Raw genomic sequence first — 25,301 nt, 5'->3', positions numbered from 1 at the left:
TAACGTTCAACGACATTTAAACAATATTTCTGAAAAAAAGGCTAAAAAATTCACTTTTACGGAAATATTCTTATAAAATAAGAGGTTTCTAGAAGAACAATGTTCTATTTCTCTTAACTCGATTTATCGGTTAAAGGGCAGACAATTGAGGACAGATTAGTTTGTCGGCGGATTAATAGTCATCGAACAAAATAAAAAAATCTGAGTGAACCTCAGCAGCGCTTGGCGCTACCTGTGAAGTTTTTTTTATTTCTACAATGAATGTATTTATGTATGGAAATTGTACATGTGTTGATTTTCAGCTAAAATTCAAGCGCAGCGTGGTTTTAAACATAGTTTTCTTTGAAATACTGATTGCTCAAAAATCAAGCCTTGCTCCTCGACAACCTTCCCCTAGCAGTATGGCGTTTACCGTCACGCTGGACGCTTCCTCTATCAGCTTCCGGATCGGAAGTAGACGCAAAGCGCACTCCTAAATGGTGCATTAGCTTTCCTCAAAATATTAAGCTTATCCGAGATTAGATGATCTCTCTTCGTAGTAATTACAGTTTCGGTCAGTTCTTTTTTTGTGCCAAGTGCATTCTTTTAGACCCTTGGGAGCCTTCTCGAAACCGAAAGCAGCACGTTGCTTCCACGGTTTAGGGTTACCTGTCTGCAATGACTTGGATTTTTTATGATCGATTTTGCTCTTTTTTTGGTTGGTTCAATGTAAATGTTTCGTCACAGCCTTTCTCCCTCCTGGGTTAAAAGAGATTTTCTTAGTTTATTTGGGTCCTTCCTGGTTACGATTGACCTCCTCAAAACGCTCGTGCTCCGGTATCCACTTCTTCCGAGCCCGTTCGAACGCTTCGACAATGCACGATCGGAACAGTTTCTGATGCAGCACGTAAGCGCTCACATGCCCCGCATCTAAATAGCGAATTTCGGCTCCTGGCCAAATATCCTCCAGACTAGAGCAACCCTCACGTGGAATGTACGCGTCATCCTTGGCGCAGACGGCGATTATTAGCGAAGTGTCATAAGGAACGGTAAAGTTTTTCAGGTGGGTACACTCATCCATCATACCGCGCATAAATTGCAGTGCTTCCCGTTCCCACCATCTGGTTTTTGTTGTATCGATCGGTTCTCGCTTCTCTACGGGTGGCGTTCCGTCTGTGCTACCATTGCTTCCCCAGCTGATATACTCCATGATTTTCGTTCCAAGTGATTTGGATGGGGCCGTTTCCAATACTTCCTCGGCCTTTACCTCCAGAATCATTTCATCGCGATCAGTCTTATTTTCCGCTTTGTAGTTTTTGACTGCAATTTGAATTTTCATATTCAGTTCATCGATTTCGTCCTGGGTGAGCTCACACTTGACATTCGACAGCAATTTATCTAGCAGTGGCTGCGAGAGATTTAGCACGTTTCTACGGTTAATTTGGATTCGCTTCTGCTCTCGCTCGGGAGTAGTTTCACGAACTACCGTTAGATTCACGTTGTTCGGGGAATCTTCGCTCACGAGATGATTTGAGTCCGAGATATCTTTTTTCAGTTCCTGGACGGATTGTTTGAAATTTTGCACAAAATGCTGACCAGCTACGAATGCATCATCTACTACGGTGACCATTTTGGACAAACGCTCTCGGAATTTGCCATCGGCAAAATACTGCGTCTCCAACACGTCCCAATTGATCGAATGACTCATGACACCCTCGGTAAAGACGGCAGAAGCGGTCGACCAGCTTAAACACGGTACCACAACCAACGGTTTAGGCCAGTTGGTGGCCGCAAGCGACGCCATGTGACCACCCATCGACAGACCGGTAATTCCGAGGGGACCGTAACCGTTGCGCTCGCACCAATTGAGCAGAACCAGCGATTCCAGCACCAAACAGCCACCCATTACGAAGATATCCGAGACATTGTGAAGACTTGAAGCTCTGTTGATAAGAGAATAGTATTAGTTGGTTACGTGACGTGCCCAATATAACATTTCGTCGAAACTTACTTTTGATCTTTTGGTTTGCGCATCCCGTAGAACGGGTTCTCCAAAATAATAGCCCCAAGGTTAGCTTCCTTCAATAGAGGCTTGGCAATTAGATTACGTCGTTTCCAATAGTACTACAATGAAAATAGAATTGTTTATTGATAATCATCTAACTCGTCCTCAATTCGCCAGTACTCACGTGATCACCTGTACCGGCCAGATGAATGCACATCGGCTTGAACCGTTCGTCGTTCCATTTGTGCGGCAGCAGCATCTGGAAGTGTGCATCCTGAACCACATCCGGTACCAGTCCGGGCAGGTAGATTTCCAGTGGTGTTTTGAATTTGCCCTCGATAATCTTACAGTCGGAGGTCAGCTCCTCTTTGGTGATTTCGACCGGATAGTCACGCGGTACTAGCTTCGAGCAGGCCGCACGATTCGAGATGATCTTACGGAATTCGAAAAGTCTGAAAGAAAACAGGAGAGCAGAGGGAAACAATGGGTTGAGAATCAGCTGATTTTTTGGTTTGGCGCGTGTAGCGTAGAAAATAGGGATGGGCAACACGAGGTGCAAGAGGCGGTGCTATTTCCGAACCGGTATGTGATGCAAAGGACTAAAAATAGTTTCGAAATGTTGCCGACTGCGAATGGGATGATCATTCTGCATATGGTTAGGAATTAGGTCGAACGAATGTTGAATTAAGATAAACTGGATACCTATCGGTAATTTTTCGATTTAGGCCTTTGTCCTTAAGTATTGATGAACGAAAAGACAGATAAATATACAGCTTATGCTAATTTAAGAGTCAAACTCCTTTCACTCAAAGTCAAAAAGATGTTCGATGAGAGTCAAACTTTACATTTTGTGTCGAAACGAAGGTGTGTTAACACGATCGAAGTTTCAACCATTATTTTTGTATTTGGCATAAAAAGCGGTCAAGCCCAAGAGGCTGTAAGGTGTACGCATTCAAATTGCGCCACAAGAAATGGATCGTCGAAATTCACCCATTCAACCGATCGTTTACAATTGGGGAATAAAATAAAACATTTGAAACTGTTTTCATATTCGTTTTATTCAATTTTATAGTCGTATCCAAATGCGCGCACCTTCCTCTTAGCACGGCTCAGAGAATCTTGTACATCGATTGGGCCAACTTGTAAGTCTAGGTTTGTCCACTACTCGGGTTCTTGTTTGCCCGGCGGACCCTTCTTTTCAGGGCGGCCTAGGTGCCTCTACAGAATTTCGGATTTTCGTAACAACAAAAAAAGTAAACAAACAAATAAACTAAATTTACCGTGTACATTTCACTCCTAATCTCCTCTTTGCTGCACTCTGTCGATGAAGCTGTTCAGCTGCTTCTGACGATGGCGGGGAGGCGGGCGGTTTCTTCCGACCAGCCGGGAACACAACGGCCGTGTTCTCCTTGGTCGTTTCTGTCAGCTGCTCCGGCTTCGGTCCTTGGCAATTAGCTAGGGAGGTGAGCTTTGCTCTTTTGTTGGAACCTCCCTAGCGACAGGGCGACTGATCGCCGGGACCACTCCCTCCCCGTGAATGGCCCATGTAGATACCGCAGTAAACTATCTCAGGTGGATCCGTTGTCCTACCTGCTTCGCCCTCCTTTGCGATTAACTGTGGAGGAGAGCTATGCTCGTTCGGCTGATCCTCCACAGTGAGGGCGGTGTGGTATCACTGGGTCCTTTGTGTTTAGCATGGGAAGCGAGTGGCTCTTTTACGTTTAGCTTCCCGTCTCGGCGATCCAATACCACAACACTCGAGTACCCGAACCACGCCTGAAACTTTTCGACGGGATTACTGGCCGTCGCACGCGCGCGCTTAGCTCGGTTTAGTGGCGGGAAACTGTCCCGAAAAATTTACTCTTTACGGACGTCTGATATACACCGTGGTTCGTCACTTTCTATCTTTTTCTTCCGTCACACAACCAACACCAAAAAAGGCACATCCCGCAAAACTGTCATCGCTACGGTACAGCATAGTCCGCACACTTTTTGCAGCGAGAGGAGAGCGGTTACCTGACCAAACCCTATGTTATTAATATACAAATATTCAACAAAAATTAATACACCTATCTGCACGAATATAACCGTTCACAAACGCGAAAATGAACAAAAATTTACAAATAAATGTGAACGGTACAGAACAGTGGTGAGCATAATCCCAGTAAAGTTCAGCCGGAACTGAACTGGAATTCTGGCTGGTTCCAGTTCGTATTCCGGCTTCCAGTGACACAACCGATTCTAACTAGAATCGGTTGTATCACTGGAGCCGGAATGCGAGCTGGAACCAGCCGGAATTCCGGTTCATTTCCGGCTGAGCTTAACTGGGATGTTGCATAAACAATACACTCTACGGAGAGAGTGCGCACAAAAGGGTATATTTCCACCCAGTGCTAAATTGTTACCCTGACGGGTTACAGACTTGTTTTTGTGTGGAAATCCATTTTTCTCATTTCTGCTTACGATTTCACTTCCCTAGGGTGCTTCCGGAGAGTCTGCTTCTTGATGTTCCTTTTGCACGAAATTGACCTCCTTAACCATGTGCCACTCCAGAACATCTTTCGAGTAATGGTACGAGACAAAATCTAACCAGAAAAGCATAGTCCTTTCTATCAAGCGCGGCAAATGCCCATTAACTGTTTCGGTAGTCACAAAAGGGGTTCTCCGTTTTCCACACGAGCAAATTGCCTACCAAATCATGTATTTTTCTGGCAAATTTAGACATTTTTTGCTTTCGACTGCAGTTTATGACGAGCAGTGAAGGAAGGGAGCACAAGGAGCTGCCGGGAATCTGCTTTCACCTAAGTCACGTAATGCGGTTTTCGTCAACAGCTGAGTGTAGAGCATCAACAAATTTTCCCACTGAACTCCGTGTTCATCGCAATTAAGACATATCACTTTTTTCAGCTTGCACAAAAGTTTAGCTTACATTAAACTTTTTGGACATATCTCTCACTGACTATTGGAATTCCTCTTGAATCCCCTTGTAATCCTTCACACTACACGAAGATCCATTTATGCCACTTTTTCCTTCCTATTGACGATCAAACATTCGTTGTACCGTTTCAAAACACGGCTTACCGTAAATTGGGCCATTTCCAGCTTCTTGCTAACGGGTGTTTAATAAAAATGAGAATGATTACAATTGTCTGTAATTAAAGCAAAGAGCGAATTTTCTTTTTCTCTCCAAGAGAACTGCTCTCTGGACTCCGTAGAAATGGGTGGCATGTTTCTTTTCGCTCGGGTGCTGTCAGTTCAATCGAAGATGGCGTCAAAATAGCAAGCACTCCACGAGCGTGTTATACGGTTTTACGAAACGCATGGTCATCGTGGAAAACAGTTTACGGTAGACCACTTTCGAGAAGAAAACGTGCCCGTGAGTACAGTTTACCAAATCCTGGTATCCATGAACGCGGAGCGGAAGGTCAGTAGCGGCGAAGATAATGACGAAGAAGAAGAAGAAGAATGCGTTGAAAAAGCGGTTCGACAACAAAGACGGAACGAGTTTGCGTAACGCCGGCCGAAAATATCACTGCTGTCATACCTTGATTCACCGAACCCTCAAGATGGAGGACATCATATGTCGGAAGAAGGATCGGTCCCCCGAGTACAAGGACGAGCAGATAGCGATCGTGAAATCTCAATGCCGGTGGAAAACGAAGAACTACTGCGGGACGTCGAAAAAAATTCTTCATCGACTTCTACACAGAAAAAAATCGATTTCAAAAATTTAAAGTCGATTTACAAAAAACTCCATAGATAGGTCATTATGCTCCTTCCCGGTCAAAAAAAAATGCGGACGAACGTGGTCAGGCGATTTAAACAGTTTGACATTTAACTCAACTCGCCTGTGCTAATTGCCGCAAGAAACAAATGCAATTTGCGAATGCGATACAAAGGCGATTTCAACACTTTTCTGGCGGCTGAAAATGACTTGGTTGTTTTTGCGTTTTTCAAACATGGCGGTTCATGTTTGGCTTAAGCTTAAAATAGTTTTTTCAAACAATTAGTGTGTTCTCGCTTGTATTTTGTGTGTCTAGTGCACTTCATTTAGCCAACGAATATGGGAAATTGTGGAATCGTTTGTAAATATAGTGGGACAAGATCTCTGACCAAAACTCTTAATAAAAGTTAGATTGTGGTAAGTTTTGGTGTGCAATGCCAATTTCACCATTGATTCTTCCTATAGTTTGGTGGTGATTACCTAGTGTAGTGATAAGTTTATGTGAGTAGATAATGAAACTGAAAATAAGTATTATTTGTAATTTTCATATTAGGCAATTAAGAGCGATTAAATGGCGCGTTCCCTGGGCGATTTAAGGGCGGGTAGAGCGGCTAAAAATTACGGCGGCAAATCGCCCAAATGTTGCATTTGAAATAGCCCCTAATTGTTAGCAATTTGCAGGCAAATTGAAGGGCAATTAGCGCATCCGAGTTGGCAAATAGCCCCCCGTTAGCCAGCAACTTGCCCTTTTTGACTGGGCTACGAGGTTCCCTACCTACTGCCAAAATATCAAGTTATTTGAAAAAAACTTTTCCTTGTCCAAACTAATTTTTTCCGTGTATTTTGAGCTTGAGCTTGTGCTGCTACTCCGTTATCGATCTGAACTAGCTGAAGTTGCACATGGAATCAGTAGATAATTATGCTTGTGGGTAGCGAAACATCTTCCAATGTGCAACTCCTGGTAATGCTAAAGTGTTTATTGATCAATACCGGTTCCGGTCAGGCCCGAACGTAGATCGCGGAAGGAAAGGGAAGGAACGTTAGTCCGATACTTGCTTTTGTTAGAGGCCGTATATACTACTGCGCACTTCACAAGTATCACGGGAGGAAGATGTTGCGTTGCGTTGCGTTGCGTTGCGTTGTGACGATGATTTTGGCGGATTGCACACTGACTTCATCATGTTTGACTGCTGATTATCTAATAAGAGTTGCTTAGGAAGTGGTAAGTAGGAATTCATACCAATCCGACCCATATTAAAACCTCAACAGCATGATAGCCATCATTGCCGGCCGCCCCCATCTCCATCGTTCACGGGGAAGGATAAAGGATAAGGTAGACAGGAAGTGTTGATGCTCCACCTACTTAACGGAAGGACGACGATTCATCAGACTCTTCCATAGGTGTCGCGGAGTTGGTGGTTTGGAAGGGTATCAGGTCTAGGATTCGCTCCAAGCAAACGATGCGACCTGTAAAGCATATTTTATTAGGTAGTTGTTTAGTTAGTCTTCGAGTGCACGATCACTCGAAAAAGAGATGATCTTGTTTAGTTTTTGGTTATTTTTAAACTCTGGGCAGCCGGCTACCGAGAGTATACTATGTTCCCTAAACAAAAACAATTTGAACTCCACACAGCCGATCGTGGGAGTATTGCCTGGAAAAGCTAATCTTATCTGCGTAATGGGCCGGATCACTATTTATTGCAACAGTATTTGGACAGAACTCGCTACTTCTTCTCTACGATATATTTATTGGCTTGAAAACTACCAAGTGACAGCATATTATACTGGCAAAAATAGCGCGAGATGTTATAAATCAAGGAAAGTATTTCTTATTTTCCATATCGGATTGTTTGTGGAATACAAGTATACGAGCGATAATACCGAACACTGAAGGGAAATATAAAGGATTGTTAATCTGATGCACGGGCTTGTTAGCAATAACGGAGCTTTAAATTAGGTTCATAAAAACAGACGCGGCGAATTTTCAATACGTATTGAGCCGTGTTCATAGATACTAGTCAGATTAGTCGTATTGGGGCTAATTTCCGATCAACTATTCATTTTTACGGCAATGTTTTCTCGACTAGATCTGTTCGCACCCTCTCATTCTGTTCGCACCCTCTCATTCTGCGGTCTAAGGACCAAATGTCATCAATAGACTTAGAATCGCGTGGAGGCATGAGATAGGAAACTTGTAAGAATTTTGCTATCCCACCGTTTGACTACCAGAATGGATGGGAGAACAGTAATACTAGCAAATACCGACTACCATAAGAGCGGTGCAAATTTGAACGAGTGACGTAGAGTACTGCACTGAAAAAAGGACCAGGAGTGCGATTTTACGAAGTTTTAGCTTCCGATGGCCCTACATTTTCTGACAAAGTGAAGTTCTTGAATGTTGAGATTTTTATTACTGTTTAGAAAAGCAAAAGTATCATAAAGCTAGTGTCAGGCCTTCATGAGACCTCAAGAAGTCACTTTTGGAGGTATTCGTAAATGTAGATTTGTCGGTAGACGGTTCCAAATATAATAGAAAAATACCTAATTTAACACAACTACAGATCACTTGCAACATAAAAAGCTTTTTGTGAAATTCGACAGCTCCATCTTAGGCCAATTCAATAAATTTCCTGCATGAAAGTTTCCATTTTTTAAAAACGGTTTTTAAGCCAAAGCTTTGGAAGTTAAACCTTGGCGTGGAAGTGCCGGTATATTAATATATTCTGTTACTTAGTGTAGAATTAGATTTCGTCATTTACGGCTAATATACAACCGCCAGAAGAAACTTAAAACGTTGGTACACAATCAAGAAAGGCGAATCAGAAAAGGTATATGTCAGTGATTCACTAAATACAGACTGGAAAGAGGGTAATATGGAAAACCTTAAGGTCCGCCCAGATTAAGTCTTCGGTACGGAACAAAACCTCGGCCTAGGAACTCCTAGCATGTTGTTAGTCGCCTCTTACGACATGGGAGCAGTTCCCAGAGGTTCTATTCTTGGTTGAAATAGTGCAAAAAGATTTCAGCCCGCCGGACACCACACGGCTTCAAGTATCACGGGAGGAAGATGTTTGTTAGTAAGTACAGAAGTTGGATTCTACTTCTTCATTACCAACGCCAGAGAGATGACTCCACTATCTGGACTAGATATCGATCCATCAACTCATTGACCGCAGACCAACGGCTTTACTTCCCTTCCGAAGGAAGACGTGACCACATATTTTTTCACCTCAGAAAAATCTCAACTACCTCGACTGGGATTGAATCTAGACCAACTGGAATGAATGGCGGTCACGCTTACCACTCAACCGCCGGCGCCGTCAATTTTTTTTTCAGTGTATTTTTATCGAAAACTAAACCAATAAAAGTTATAATCATCTCAGAATCCAATAAAACTCAGTTTGTGAGACAATATTGTCTAATTTAGCAACTAAGTATATTTTGAAGTAGAGTTCTTCTAACGTTTCAATATATATAGTTTCAAAATTTTCTGCCGTAATTTTACCCGATTATTTTAACGTTAATATCAGCCGTTGTTCTAAATGAAAAATTAAGATTATTCCGCTATCTGTTTCGGAATAAGTACAACAATTTCGTATCCAATTCCGTAGGATAAACAATTACTAAAAATAACGTAAATAATGGATTTTATAAAAGTAATTATCTCATTTATGATTGGTCGGTACGATTCCCTTTAGGTAACAAGCGTTGCTAGGACTGACTCTTTTTCATCGAATGAACTGCGACGCGTATAAAAAGGGAACACAAGAAAAAATCTCTATGCTATATTTCACCCTAAGGAGGAAAATTTGGTAAAAACCAAAATTTCTCACTAGTGCTAATCTATTCCGTCAATGTGTTAGTGTCGGTTTCTGATGAGGCGAAGCCGAAACGCAACATAGTATGAAATAAGGATTTGTGCCCTCCTGTACAAAGACTGGTTTTTACCAACAAATTTTCACCCTAGTGAGAAATTTTGGTTTTTACCAAATTTTCCTCCTTAGGGTGAAATATAGCATAGTGCTTTCGCATAGGCCTGCTAAGCCAAGACAAGTTTCGGCTTCACTTGTGTCTCATCGGCATAAACAGAACTTCTGCTCGAACGGGACATCACGTTTGATCAGTCGTTTGATTGAAACACATAGTGTGTTTTAGTTTTAAGGGATTTGCGTCAAGCCGGCGCTAATCTATTCCTACAATGTGTTAGTGTCGGTTTCTGATGAGGCGAAGCCGAAACGCAACATAGTATGAAGAAAAAATCGTTAGTTTGTGTTCTGACGTTGTAAGTGTAGCAGTTGCTGTGTTCCATGTCAGCTCGCATTCTTGGGTGGTAATACATACCATAACTGCCGCCAACCGCTGATAGCATTCCATTCTAGTGATGCATGGGAGTGCCAGTTTCATGCATACACGGAAGATACAATGATGACACACTACAGAAAAAGCCGAAAGCGCTTTCTTTTGAAGCTGAATAAATGAAACTTGATCATAGTTTAGCCACAGACTAACAGACATAACACTGAAAAACAATGCTTCGCCCGCTGTAACGTTCATTTTAAATATATTTGTAGTTGGGACTGTGGCCACATTTGAAATTGTGGCGCCACTGACATATGAACAAGCATATGGGGGATAGATCACTAGTGAAAAATTGTTCCCAAACCTGAGGGGTAACCCACCAGTAAATGAGTGTTTGGGACCGTGAATAAAAGATGGAGCTAGTGTTCTGAGAAAATTGTCGGATCGATGTTTTTTGAGGGAATTTCCTCATAGTGTTATGTCTGTTAGTCTGTGGTTTAGCTATAGAACATTAATAGGGAGAATTTAATAAATATCATTCAACCAACATTTCCCCCTGTAATCGCAATCATAACGCTTTGCAAAATGTTCAAAAACATGTAAAATATGAAATGTTTCAAAATCATTATAAATTATACTTTGAAAAATGGGCAGGGCAAAACGCACTTTTGCGGGCGTAAACTTCACCACATCAAGGGGGCATAGTTAGTGTCGGTTTCTGATGAGGCGAAGCCGAAACGCAACATAGTATGAAGAAAAAATCGTTAGTTTGTGTTCTGACGTTGTAAGTGTAGCAGTTGCTGTGTTCCATGTCAGCTCGCATTCTTCGGTGGTAAGTAATACATACCATAACTGCCGCCAACCGCTGATAGCATTCCATTCTAGTGATGCATGGGAGTGCCAGTTTCATGCATACACGGAAGATACAATGATGACACACTACAGAAAAAGCAGAAAGCGCTTTCTTTTGAAGCTGAATAAATGGATTGGTTATGGGGTGGTGTGGTGAGAGACAACTGCGCTCTCTTACTCTTTATATTATATGAGGCGTCAGGTGCGTGTACAGATAAATTCACCACGTTCCAGAGTGCACTGTGGTGTATACAATCAAGTTGTAACTGGCGTGTGTTCTTTGTTATTCGATAGAAAGATGAACGACCACTTTGTTTTCAGTAATGAGAGATCAATATACCTATCCCCTTTTTAAAGAAATATGTGGATGATTTGATCACCGCTCTCCCAGCTAATGCAATTGATCATGTTAAGAGTGCACTGAATGCCTTTAATCCACATATCCAGTTTACATGTGAGATTGAGAGCAACAACCGTTTGCCTTATTTGGACATGGTTCTGATAAGAACGGACGAGCAGAGGATTCTCACCGACTGGTACAAAAAGCCGGTGGCATCTGGCCGAATTTTAAATTTTCTCTCTCTCCATCCGCTCACGCAAAAGCTAAATACAGCCATGGGGTTCATTGCAAGGGTATTTCGACTATCAACGTACAAAACAGAAAACCAGAAAAAGCTAACGGTACGAGAATACTTGCGCAATAACAATTATCCCAGCACCCTGGTAAATTGACTGATCAATCGATTTGTCAACCAAAATCCCAGCACAGTAAATGATCGCCCTCCCGAGAGCGAACAAAAGGTATATCGATCTCTCCACCACGTAGATGCTCTAACACCCGCCCTTGCCAGGATCGTTCAGAGGAATCACAAAAATGTAAGGTTAGGTTTCAAATGTACAAAAACCAATGCAATTTCGTTTTCCAAGCTGAAAGATCCCACTCCTCTTCTTTCAAAACGCAATATAATCTACCGTATATCCTGTACAGAATGTGACAGTTCCTACATAGGTTTAAGGTTCAAGTTACCTTTTTTAAGCATGTGTTAGAATTGAACGCTTGGTAGTGTGCGTAGGAAAATTTGTGTTCAGCTTTCCCACCGGATTATCCATTTAAACCTTTTTAAAACTCTAAAAGAAGAATATCAGTCGATTTATTAGATCATCACGATTCAATTCATGCAAAATACCTGCTGGAAAAACCATCGGCTTAGCTAAATGGTGCTTTTGAAAAAGTGGCTGTGGTTTTTTCATTGCGCAGTTGTGTTGCGTACCCCAGCTCGGTGTGGTAGTGTGATAAAAAATCACAGCCACTTTTTCAAAAGCACCATCCAGCTAAGCCGATGGTTTTTCCAGCAGGTATTTTGCATGAATTGAATCGTGATGACCTAATAAATCGACTGATATTCTTCTTTTAGAGTTTTGAAAAGGTTTAAATGGATAATCTGGTGGCAAAGCTGAACACAATTTTTCTTACGCATACTACCAAGCCTTGAGGTAACTTGAGCCTTAACTACACAACAACTCAAACAGCGCCTGTCTGGCCATCGATCGCTCATAAAACGGTACAATGAATTCAAATCGTCAAGCAGCGAGCGAGAGACAAGCAATGTAGACGAGTTTAAAAAGACAGCGCTAATGGTTCATGCCAGCACACGTGTCGTCGGTTGTGTCCGACATACAGGTAAGCCGTTTCAAGTTATCGGGTGTATCCGACAGTTTTTAATAATGTTTGAAAATATGAGAGTCATTTCGGGACATATGCTGCAGTTATTCTCTGTGAACAGGGCAGTCAGTTGAATAGGCGCATAAAGCTGACATATACAGTGTGTAAAATGATTAAAGACAATCTAGTTTTTCTCTACTTAATCCCATTACCACTACCTAGACTGCATAACTATATTACGAGAACAAACTTGTCTTGTTTAGATTTGTTGGCTTTGAAACGGCGAATCAAAAATTTGAAGAGTGCTCATCGTACAATACAACAAATCTTTCCTGTGGACAAAAATACTGGAAGGATAAAGGGGTGTCTTATTATTTTTCATATTGTAACTATACATAACTATATAACTGTCCGAGTATATTGAGCATATTATATTTAGTGTATACATTATATTCGACATAGGTTCCATGTTCGTTATATTGATTTCGTGCCATATGGTTCCGGTGTTGGAGAAACTCGATGGCATCTGCTCAAAACATTTGCCATAATTGTATGTGATATTTGGTATTTTACAGCATAAATTGTATTTATTGATGACATTTTTATTTTATACGTTTATTTATCGTATACGGAGGCGATCAACCATTGTTGTTCGCGTTCTTTATCACCTTTTTATGAGATGATTCATCGACAGTGCTGTCTTTGATAATGAGATGCCTGGGTTGTACACTAGTTTTTCCGATCTTGTTTGTTTTATTGCGGATAAGTGGTGGTCTTCATTTTATTGTTTTTAGAATTGTGTGTGCCTTGTTGTGTGTGGTCTCGGGTGTGGGTTGATTTGAAGGCGTTGTGGAACAACGCGTGTTCGCCGGATGATGCCAGTCGGGATGGCATTTGTTTGGACTGAGCGAATTGATTTCTTTGTTTTTTTGGTGTATGTTAGACTGACTGCGGAATTTATCCGCAGGACGTTTGATGTACGTGGGGAGTACGCATGGTTTTGCTTGAATGGAATGATGAAATCGTGTGCGAGGGCTGAATTCATGAGAAGGATCTGGAACCAGTTACCAATTTGCAACAGTCGTGCCTGCAAGAAGAATGAATGTTTCATTGTCATGTTCATTGGTTTACTTTTGGTCGGTTGAATCATGTTCATTATAATAGTTGTTCTCATTGTGTTGAGTGCTTCCATGTACTTTTGAGTAGTACATGTGGTATATTACTGATTGATACATATTTTGCCATAAGCATAATAATGTTGAAGCTCGAGTATTATCTCCAAAGAGAACAAATTTCATTTCTTGCATCTTCTGCTTTCTCTGATTTTGGCATATAGTGGTTTTGAATTGGTTAATTGATTTATTTTCGTCTTATAATCTTGTTCTAGTTAAGATTTTAGTAGTTAGTACAAAGACACGCGCGCGTATATGTATGTGTGTATGAATGTATGAGTATATTTTTTATGTATACATGTGTGTATCCATATATGTATATATGTGTATGTGTATATGTCTGTATATGTACATATAAATGTTCAAAAAATGCTTGCATTATACACGGGATTGTTTTGTAGTGCACACATATAATCTATTAATGTGAAAAACTGATACTTCTGGATAGAAGTCAGATATTCCTCCAATTACAGCCCCTTGGAGATCTCCAATGGAACAACTTACACAAGTCCAACAGGCAGTGACACCAGACTAAGAGAAACGGAAGCGCTGAGGAAAACACGGAGTCTATCGGTTCTTTTTTATTATTTCCCCTTTCCTTTCTTAAATAAGCAGGAATTAAAGAAATGTGGATGAGAGTCAAAGGAGACAAATGGAAGATAGGAATGAAGGTAGAAAACTGCAAAAATGGTAAGTTTTCTAGTAAACATGTGTTATGTTATATATATATATATATATATATATATATATATATATATATATATATATATATATATATATATATATATATATATATATATATATATATATATATATATATATATATATATATATATATATATATATATATATATATATATATATATATATATATATATATATATATATACAAATTGAACCAATATACTAAATACGCGTCGATTTCCTGCTTAAATGGGATCGAAAGTTTTACTGTAATGTTACAATCCAATTGATACAAACATTACAGTAAGGCGGGGCTAGTTGATGGAATGATGACCTCGGAACATGTCTGGCACTGTACACGAAATGGGTCATCGGAAAGTCAATTGAGCTAACACCTTCCTAAATCCGTGAACCAAGTTATTTGCATGAATGTTTAAATAAATGCAAACATCTTTTTTCTGTAAATCACTACCAGCTAGTGGGAGATAGGAAGGTTAACACACACACACACACAGCGCTAATGGTTCATGCCATTGATAATGAGCATAGCTTTGATCTGTCAAAAACAATTTTAGACCATGACAACCGATTACAAGCTTTACAGATTTTGGTAATGTGCCACATTTTTAGTGATGGTTCAACAATTAATTTCAGAACCGCCACTAATAATTTGAATGCAGCATACTCTGGGGTGCTACACTCTCTCTCTCTCTCTCTCTCTCTCATTAAGCATAAACTTCGCTCACTCTCTTCTGCCCGTTTCCTATACGTCAAATTATTGCTGCTTCCACTTCCATCTGTTCCATACCTCGATACTGTTTACAACACACACTTTTGCTTTTTGAAACGTTCCATTGCTCAGTCTGCTAGTGATGTGTGCGGGGACCGTCTGTGTAAGTTGCCACAATTAAAACGAATTTGCAATTCAAATCAAATTCAAACTTAATTTTGACATTACAGTGTAGATCAGTGCGTTGTTTTTTTTTTTCGTTTAAATGTTCAAACCAACTTGACTAAGATAATATTGTTCGTGTTATAAGTAATCTGTGTGTTTGCAAATTGAATGTTGTATGTAATTATTGTTCAAATTATTGTTCAAATTATAGTTTTGCCCAGAAGACGAAGGCATAGACCTTCGAAACGTAATAGACGCAATAAAATATTATTGTAAGAAATCCGTGACCAAACGCCATCTCTCATTACTGTTCTTTGTTATGTTTTCCTCTGGCAAGCGGTAGTGCGGGTGCGATTGCGGATTAGATCAGCACCGGTTGATTCGTTGTGTAAAGGAGCCTTATTGGATGCTGATATTATGATTTTCTGTTGATCATTTGATACGAGCTACTCCGGAAAGTTTATTCACGAGTTTATTGAGCATTTTTACACTACCAAGGGAAACTTAAAATATTCGGTCCTCGGAGCAAACTGAGAAAAAGTTTTACGTATCACAACACACAGTTAAATAACGATCCGTAAAACCAGATTAATTGTATCCACATTAAGCCCGGCTTATTTTATGTGCGGCTAAATGACGCAATGCGCATTTTACATATTTTGTTTGCGAATATCGCGGCTACACAAGTGAAAAGCTCCATTAAAAGTAGTGTACTCCTGGTACTGAATTAGTTGTCGATTATCATACGTGACAATTGCAGGGTTATTGTGAAAATTCCACTCTAAGATACCGGCTTGGTTAAGGTTTGAGCATATTATTACTTATGAAAACATGGGGTAAAACACGCCCCCTAAGGAAACTTGATCATAGTTTAGCTATAGAACATTAATAGGGACAATTTAATAAATATCATTCAACCAACATTTCCTCCTGTAATCGTTTTGCAAAATGTTCAAAAAAATGTAAAATATGAAATGTTTCAAAATCATTATAAATTATACTTTGAAAAAATGGGCAGGGCAAAACGCACTTTTGCGGGAGTAAACTTCACCACATAAAGGGGGCATAATTCACTACAACAACGGGACAGAAAGCTCGTTGGACAAACGCGTAATTTTGTTTTTGTCGGGATTTCACAAAAGTGTAGCTTTAATTCGCCTTACGTTATGCAATTTTCAAAACAATTTTTCTGTTCTAAATTAGAAAGATGGGTAGGTAATGTCAACGACATTACCGAAATGAAGTAGCATACATTTCAAGCTGTTAATACGAATGCTGCAATTTTTACTAATTTCTGAAAGGTTTAAGTTATTTTGTATGTCTAATGGAAATAGCGAAATAGTGGTACAAGCATATCCGATTCTCTGCTGTTGCCAAATAAATTGTTTCACTCTTATTAAATGCTCTTTTCAGGGTTACCATATGAGAATAAATATGTTCGAACATTTTAGGTTTCGATGTACGTGTACCAATATTTTGATTAGATATAACGGTTTTAATACAACCTATCAGAAGATAGTCAAATTTATAGCAATCGTATTAACAGCCTAAAGTGTATTCTACTTCACTCCGCTTATGTCTCTGACATTACCCACCCATCTTTTTATTAATTGAGAATTCCATTATGTCATTTTTTTCGAGAGTTGTTCTACTGGAGCTGTAGAGCTAGGTTCTCGGAAGGGCTCCCCGTCAGAATCACATACTACAATTTGCAGACGAAACAGGCGAATGGCGCCCACTAAAACACTGCTGTAGGCCAATAGACCTTTCTTGTCAGACCTAACCCCTATTTTTCTAATTTCTATCAAAAGAGTTCTCATTTTTAAGAACAAATCCGTTGTGAGATTTTTTAAACTTTTCCTGATTTTGATATTATTTTTTAAAAATTAAAAAATGCAAGAATGTTGAATATTTTTTTCACCAATGCAAGAATGATGGGACACGAAATATCCGTTTCGGCAGCACTGTTTAACATATTTCCGATTAAGTTATCGGGAACACTGCAAATGAAGTGGTGAATCGCGGTATAACATTCATTAATGAATCCAAACAAACTGGGTGAATCTCAAACTGTCAAATTTTACAGAACAATGCATGAAAATGCTTAACCTCACTATTTTGACAGTTTAGAGAGCTTGTTTACATGGACTTGAATTTTTCATTCGACCGCATTGCGAGAAACTTGGCTCGAATCGTTTTTAAATGTTAATACGTTATAAACAAGCTAGCTAGACTGCCATTTTTCCTTATATATCGTCGTCGTGCAATATTCAATTATTGTTTGGCTTGTTCTGGTTCTCGGTTTTATTTTGAATATTTTGCGGGCGATTAATCAGTGCCCATAATAAAGCGACGTGCAAAACGGGAGTATTTGTCTCCTCCACAAATGCTCACATGTCAAGTAGGAATACTTCGGCAAATGTATTGCCTAAAGTCACGATCTGTTACCTTTCCAGATCGGATGCAGCCTGTAACCTACCGTCCTTATTTTAAAGGACATGTCCTTAATTTCGATGATTTGGGAAAGCATCCTAATTTTACTTCAAATGTCCCTAGTTTTAGTCTCAATACATGGTATATTTGAAATCAATTAGATTAAGTACACTCAAGTGAATGAAACATTTTAGTTGTTCACTGCCTTATAGTACTGTTGATTATTTATGTTCAGATTAATGATTCAAAAGCATTTATTAATTTTATTGCTTGAAGTAAAATTTCAAACAAATTTTTTCACGTTCATCATGTTGAGTGCTGGCAGAAAAAAAAGTTTTGTCCTCTATTTCGAACCATCGAATTTTGAACAGTTATCAATTTCTAGCACGGTATTATTTTCGGCAAATTTCTTAGTTACTTCATGGACTATACTTTAATCAATAAGTTGTATAATTAAGGAAAAACTTTGTTGTCTGGAAATGAAAATGCAAATAGTAGGATTTTTCCTACTGATATTCATACAAATTTCAAGTGTAATGCGGGATGCCACGCTATAATCAATTGATATCTTGCACATTACCTTGGCACCACAAAAAAGTGCTCGTCGGAAAATAAAATATTGGGAATCTTTTCTAAAAACCACTCAACCAATACATTTTACTCAAAAATACGTAATATTTGTTAATCTCGGTCAAAATACAAGATGTCTTATTTCGCTCTCAGCCCATTTGGTAACCCAACCATTTTTCTACAAGCCAATAGATCTCACCCGGTCAAACCATTTGGAATTTTATTCGGCATCCTGAATGGAGTCAGCATGGATTCCTATTCAAATGCAACAACCGATTGATTCGGAATTGGTTGTTGCAGGTTGAGCTGGAATCCATTCAGAATTCCGAACCGCTGTTCCTGAATAAACACTGCACACTATATCGAACCTCGATATGTACACAGTTGTACTAGGTATATTCTATACCGACAAAATTTCCGTTCCTTTGGGTCCTCGTTTTCTTGTAGGTTAGGTTGCGACCTAAAGTTGAGTAAAATAACCACAGTGGCCGGGAGTTATCGCTTGACGATCGTGTGAAATATTGCATTCTCTGTTCTATAGAGATCCGTCGAAACAACCGAGTAACCCCTGCCGTCCGCTTGAACTTAAATACCTAAAGAATAAACTGCAGAGGGTTATGTTCTGTTCGGAAGCTTCCTTGTCGTTCTCATGTTTGCAATTAACATACGGTGGTAGACAGTCTATCCAATGGAAACCCTCTTCGGTGTGGTGCATGGCACAATCGAAATCGTTAAGGAATCAGTATTTCAACAAATTAACATCGACTAAGTGACACACGTCGTTTGGTCAACGTATGAACCAGGTTTCTAATGTTCCAATCTTCTTTGTTGTGAGAAGTTCGATCCACTTGTCGGGAATTGCTATACCCAGACGACAGCTGAATCTAACACCAACTTCTTCAATGGGACAACAAAGTGTTGGCACTCACGTCTTCCGCAAATGTGATTGAACTTGTGCAACTCGCTCGCAATACTTAAATATATCAACACTTCGGTGTCCACGTTCAAACCGCAGGACTCGTTATAATCACCGGAAAACTCTTCGCCAATACCACATTGAGGTAACTTCATCCAAGTGATAGCCGTCGAAGTTGTAATCGTCATGTAACCAGCGTAGGCTTGACGGTAAAAATCAATGTACCTCATCTCTATTGAAGCGAAATATAGTTAGTTTATCTGTGAAAACTTGTAGATCCTGTAAAGCAATAACTTACCCTGAATAGTTAACCCAGTTAAACAAACGATTGTCACACAAAGTGTGATCGCTTCGAGAACCATAGTGGAAGTAGCACGAGTCGGTTCCATCAAACTTGTTCAATCCGTCCTGGGTGATCTTGCTGGCTTGTGAAAGAACCACATCCAACATCACAAAGAGAACTTGCTCGTGTGCTTTATTACCAAATGATTCCTCCTCTGGCGTTCCATAGCGGCTACTGGTAGCAAAGAAACTTGTTACCTGATAGCCAAAACAGTTTTATTTTCTTTCAAAGACCACACAGTTTTTTTAGGATTATGAGATAATAGGAAGTTCTAATGTTGTACACACGGGGGTTTCAAGAAAGTCGCGCGTAATCGTCGTCAGCAAAGGTAAGAAATTATCGAAAAGCTTTCAGGTAGAAGTTATGCAAAAAGTGAGAATTTACGACATAGGTATAAGCGAAAGGAAACGACCAAAATTCGATTCTATGCGCCATAAACTTCTATACGATTAGTTTATGATATTGATTTCGAATAGATTTTAGGCCAATACACTTCTACCACATGCATTTCGAAGATGACTTGCCTTCAGCTGTTTTCATGTAGCAGCTACTCGAGACCCTCGAGATAACATAACAACGTGGTACACACATACACGGCGCATGGCAAATCGGCTCGACATGGCCAGAGAGGTGTCTCACAATGGAGTCAAGAAAAACTAAATGATTCATTCTATAAAGCATACAGACAGACAGAAGCATCAGTGCTAAATTATTCCACTCTGCGTAGTTTATCAACGATTTCCCTCAATACGAATTATCAAACATTAATAAAACTAATATTAGAAACCCTAATTTTTGGTTTAGGCAGTCAGCTCTAGTCAGGCAATGCTCCGAATGTCGAACTCCGTCAGCTAAATAACATTGCTTCTGCTTCCATTACATACATGCTGAATTAAATAATGCTGAAACCAGCTCTCATCCCGGGTTGCGACATGGAAGGACTGTTGAGTAAATTTCAGATAAGGCCAGACTCTGTCATTTGTTTTTAAGTAATATATTATTATAAACTGGTAATAAAAACGGTTGTTTAGTGATAAGAATAAAACTTCTATAAAGCGGTATCCATGTGGTTGATCTTATTCAAAGTAGGGTTGAAATCTGGTTGCTGTTGTTGATTATGCCCTACGTTGTCTTCCGACGCTTGCCATCAACGTTACCCTGAACATGGTTATATGTTTGTCACTCAGGCTGCTGATGAGTGAGGCTTTCATTTCACTATTTGCGTAACCCAATATAAAATTTTCTACAGTTAATGTTGCTTTCAATGGGTAATCCAACAAGTCACATCAAAATCGTTGATGTATAAATACACCGCGGAGGTGCCGGAAGTTCAATTCACTAGTGGTGTCTAATCCGAGAAAGATGCTTTCAGTATCCACTCTTTAGTCACTGTAGAGCATTAAATAGGACGTCACTTGACTAGGTATCGTAATAACGGTATAGTGATCTACACTAGATGTCGATGCCGAAAAGGCATTGAAAATGACGGATGGCAGGCTGCTGTATTTCTAGTATTCGTCAAAACCGGTTGAACTTTGATGTTAAAATCTGCACAAAAACTTGCGATGCTCAACAAAAAACGGCAAAAACAAACGACAGATCGAGTATTGATCAATATATTAATGACGTACTCTCATTTTGAAAATATTGATGTCATGGAATTCAAATGTGATTGTCATATTGAAGCAGTCTTGTCAATACTTGTATTGACAATATTCTTGCCCCCTTATTCAGTTCAGTTCAATACAATGTTTTGACAGCGTTGAATGAATTCTACTAGCAACAGGAATGCCAGGCCGATTTATGCAATAGCTCGCAGTAGAAATCATATTACAAATAATCTTAAATATTATATACTTGTTGAATTATGCTAGTACAGATTTTGTTTTACGAAATATTTGAAGTCTGCAGAAAAGCTGCAGTTAAAGTGATAAATCTGCAGATTTTCTCATTTATTTGCAAATCTGGCATCATTATTTAAATTCCCCACACTAAATTCATTCACATGGTGTAAAAATATGGGGAAATGAGGTAAGATGGATCATCAGCATGTGGGTTTAAATGAGCAGTTCGCCGTTTTTTTGATTTTTTCAATAGTGAAAGACACCCAAATATCCCGGCAGTAAGCAATATCGACTCGGGATAAAAAAGGAAGTATTTTACATATAACATTTTTTAACCAGAAATGTTTATTGTAGCGGGCCGCGATTCTGAATGTGATATTCATTGTACGGTTCAGGTATATGCGGGCGTAGGGACTCGCGATCGCGTGTATCATCGCGAAGAGCTCGAGCATTTGTGCGTTAACGTGTTCGATCGCGTGTGCATTTGTATGTCGCGTGTGCTAACGTGTATGTAACTTCGCGTGTATAAATTCTATTTTATAACCGTATGCCTTTCGCATATTCGCGTGTTCTTGGATATTCGCGCGGACCGTGTATGTAATACTAATACTTAATGCATGGAAAATTTTCCATAGAAAAAAAGCATCAATTATTAACTTTTATTCATATTTTAGGCTTCATTTGGTCTATAAACAATCGGTGAGATGCATTTTGAAGGAAATAAGTCAGGGAATCCAGAAAAAAAATTGTTATTTTTGGTTACAGTGTTGCCAATTAGTTTAAAACTTAATTTGCATTTTTCTCATGATTCGTGTATTTTTGTTTTGAAAATGATTGTGCCATTGTGCTCCTCAGATGGTTTTAGACATGAAAACATCTTATACATAAAGATAACTTGAGCTAATCCCCAGACACAGTCATTTGAAGCAAAAAATTTAAAACAACACGTTTCTATATCTCAGTAACCAAGCATAACATCAAAATTCTGAAAACGTCACTTTGTAGAGATTATTTAGACAAGTAATGTGGCATATCTAACTCAGTTTACCCAAAATGGCGTTTGTCATAAGATAGCACAACAGCGACGACTTCCTACCTATCTTGGAGCGAAATTTCATCCAATTCAAAGATGTTTTTATGTAAATCGAATTTAAAATTTTTAAAATCGATTTTTTCAGTGTAGAAGCCGATGAAGAATTTTTTCAATATTTTTATTCAAAAAGTTGACTAATTTTGTGAAAATCACTGCTATAACATTTTTTGTAGGATTTGTCGTTTTGAGACTAGAGCCATTTGAAAAAAATTGGTAAAAAAAAGTTTGACCCTTTTCGAAAGACAGTCTAGATCATTTTTGGAAAAACAAAGTATATAAAGTGACTTTTTGTGACAAAGTTCTCATGTACAGAAAGTTTCATAAAAATATGGGAAGGTGCTGTCAACATTTGTTCGTGTTGGCGCGAAATTCGTCTTCTGATCACTAAAAAATATATAAGAAGAACGATAGAAACTAGATTCGTATAGCAAATTAGAAAATCTAAAAGAGATGCAAGAATTAAAGAGAATCTCGTTCTTGTCGCTTTTCACGACGTAAGAGCAGGAACCCAGTGGTTCAATTTTTGACTGAAATGCTGTTGGATACCAGACGACCACTATGCTGGGCCTATCCGAAGAAAGATAATAGTGTCATCAACCTTCTAGAAGACACCAACCTCTAGTTGATGTAAAAATCATGTACCAGATGCATTAAATTTGCATTTCATTATTACGCGACCGTTGACGATAAATATTTCTCACTACTTCAAACCTAATAAACAAGCAGTTTATTGTTCTGGTTATTATTTTACGTAGGCAGCTAAATATTTGAACGGTTTCTGCAACCAAAACAACTATAGTTACCCACGAATACATTTCCGAGCTCACTCCCTCAACTGTTGCGTACGTGATCCCCTGCAGTGCATTCAAAAGTCAGTACTGCTCATTGGTATTGGTATGCTTCTCATGGCATAGAAGTAGTAGTTCGATCCAACTTGTTATGATAGCTCGTTTGAAAAACTACTTATTATTTATTACGATTACTTATGTTTCGAAAACAACTATTTTTGGTTTGAAGCAGCTGTTCTATGAAAATATTCTCCCATGCACTAATACAATAAATAATTTATGGAAATGCTAATTATTAACCATTGCCAGCTTTGAAAAACTACGTCACCGATCAAAGGGGCACTGATATCGGTCTATGTATATCGATCGACACACCCCCTTTCTATGCATCGACCTCTCACAGCAAAACGGCCCCATCAAGGGTAAATTGCGTCGCTGTTTATTTACACTCTTGGCCGACCTTGGGCTATTTGGCAACACGGGCCTCAGACCTAGCGCCTTCTTCGTTCGAACATCCTTCGGGACAAAATAATTGTGGTTATTGATTAGCTGAGCTTTCGTTAACTAGTGTTTCCACGGTGACGATGTTCTAAAATTAGCTTTTTGTACGTTCTATCAAACTATCCCCAGTGTATAATCATGTATTTCCTCTGGCAGTCACAAGCCGCTCATCTCAATTTCTCGCAAACACAGAGATAGACTATTACATAATTTCTACTGTGTGAGGCAAGTGGATTCTATTTTTTCACTTCAAGCTAAATTTTTCGAGCCGAAGTTCAAAGGCCTGCGTTCCAGATTCAAGCAATAATAATCCGTGTTTTGTTCATTTGCCACAAAGCTAGCTAATCTATTTCTGACTATGCTTGGATGATTGCAGTTGCTGAAATCCATAGATAAGGAGTCACCGAACTGATAAAAGAGCATTTGATTCCCCATGGCTAACAATTGTTCAAGAGATAGCAACCACCCGGGGAGGTGTTTTCCCGAGTTTACCAGCTAACTAGGTGTACGTACATACCTTTCGAGATTCTCCGGTTTGCCCCAACCTTTGCAGAAAAATTTAGTCAACAGCAGCGATCGGTACAGTCCGTCCAGGCGCGATGGAGGCATGGTGAATCAGATCCTAGTTTCGCACCAAACACCGAAAAATAACACCTAGTGTTCGCTCTTCGGCGGATGTTTCACAAATGTACTATCGCTGATACTTTTTTTTGAGGTTTTTGTTTCTTGGTGATAGTTACTTCACTTTAAACTCACACCGATTTTAGCCCGAGAGCTGAATAATAATATTGATTCGTAGCCGATTGGATGCGTCGAGTTATTCCGAAACTGATCGACTAGGAATCACTTTCCGGCGCTACCGAGCACTACTTCTTTTACCTTGAACCTTAAAATTAACAATATTCTAGTTATTGTAATGCGAACATAAAAGCTGGTGATGATTATTAATGCTGATGGTAGAATAGTCTTTGTTTTCGAGTTTGTGTTTTGTATTCACTGTTTGAGTTGTTTCTTAGTACTGCCCCGGTGGATGAGCAGAACGAGCCTTAAATAACATCGTACAAACAAACGGCGGACCGAATGGTGATTGTGTACGTGCCATTTTGAACACAGTCCAAGTTACTTTCTCTCCGCTCACTGCACTATAGATGCAGTTATGTTTACAAAAATCGTACGATATTGTGACGCCGGATGAGCTGTTGGATATATCGCGAGAACGAGACGAGAGAACAACAGTCAAAACAACTCGACTACTTACACCAATACTACACAAAATTACAACCAATTCAAGATATACTGCTATGCGTTATGAATGGAAGTGTGATTGTGTGAATGGAAAGGTCCAATGGCTACCACCGGTTACCACCAACAAATCCTTCACGATATTTACCGTACATGATCCGATTACCGATGCAGCATTTTTGTCGGCCTGTACAGGAAAGAGAAAATTATTATTCACTGAAAAATTTGATGTTTTGTATTTTCACGTCATTCTTGGTGTCATGACCAACTACGTTCGTGAGGCGGTGTTTGATCAAAG

At 39.4% G+C, this 25,301-nt stretch overlaps 1 protein-coding gene across 1 annotated transcript; it reads right to left on the bottom strand.

Annotated features, from left to right (window-relative positions):
* Positions 1–206: 206 nt before the first annotated feature.
* On the bottom strand, positions 207–24,796 carry LOC131685500 (protein ABHD18). The gene is made up of 4 exons (XM_058969264.1): positions 24,279–24,796; positions 2,169–2,436; positions 1,991–2,103; positions 207–1,922 (listed from the first exon to the last, which is right to left on the bottom strand). The coding sequence occupies exons 1-4, from the start codon at positions 24,368–24,370 to the stop codon at positions 764–766; spliced, it is 1,632 nt and encodes a 543-aa protein (XP_058825247.1). The 5' UTR covers positions 24,371–24,796; the 3' UTR covers positions 207–763.
* Positions 24,797–25,301: the final 505 nt, after the last annotated feature.

This window comes from Topomyia yanbarensis, chromosome 2 (genome assembly GCF_030247195.1).
Source record: "Topomyia yanbarensis strain Yona2022 chromosome 2, ASM3024719v1, whole genome shotgun sequence".
Classification (NCBI taxonomy): domain Eukaryota; kingdom Metazoa; phylum Arthropoda; class Insecta; order Diptera; family Culicidae; genus Topomyia; species Topomyia yanbarensis.
Note: the sequence above shows the minus strand (reverse complement) of the source record. Positions and strands in the feature narration are given on the sequence as shown.

Excerpts from the sequence above, each read along its gene's own strand:
- LOC131685500 (XM_058969264.1), bottom strand. The coding sequence starts at position 24,370 with ATGCCTCCATCGCGCCTGGACGGACTGTACCGATCGCTGCTGTTGACT. Across the intron at positions 2,437-24,278 it reads AAACCGGAGAATCTCGAAAG|ACTTTTCGAATTCCGTAAGA; the intron begins GTATGTACGTAC and ends GTTTTCTTTCAG. Across the intron at positions 1,923-1,990 it reads CGCAAACCAAAAGATCAAAA|AGCTTCAAGTCTTCACAATG; the intron begins GTAAGTTTCGAC and ends TCTTATCAACAG.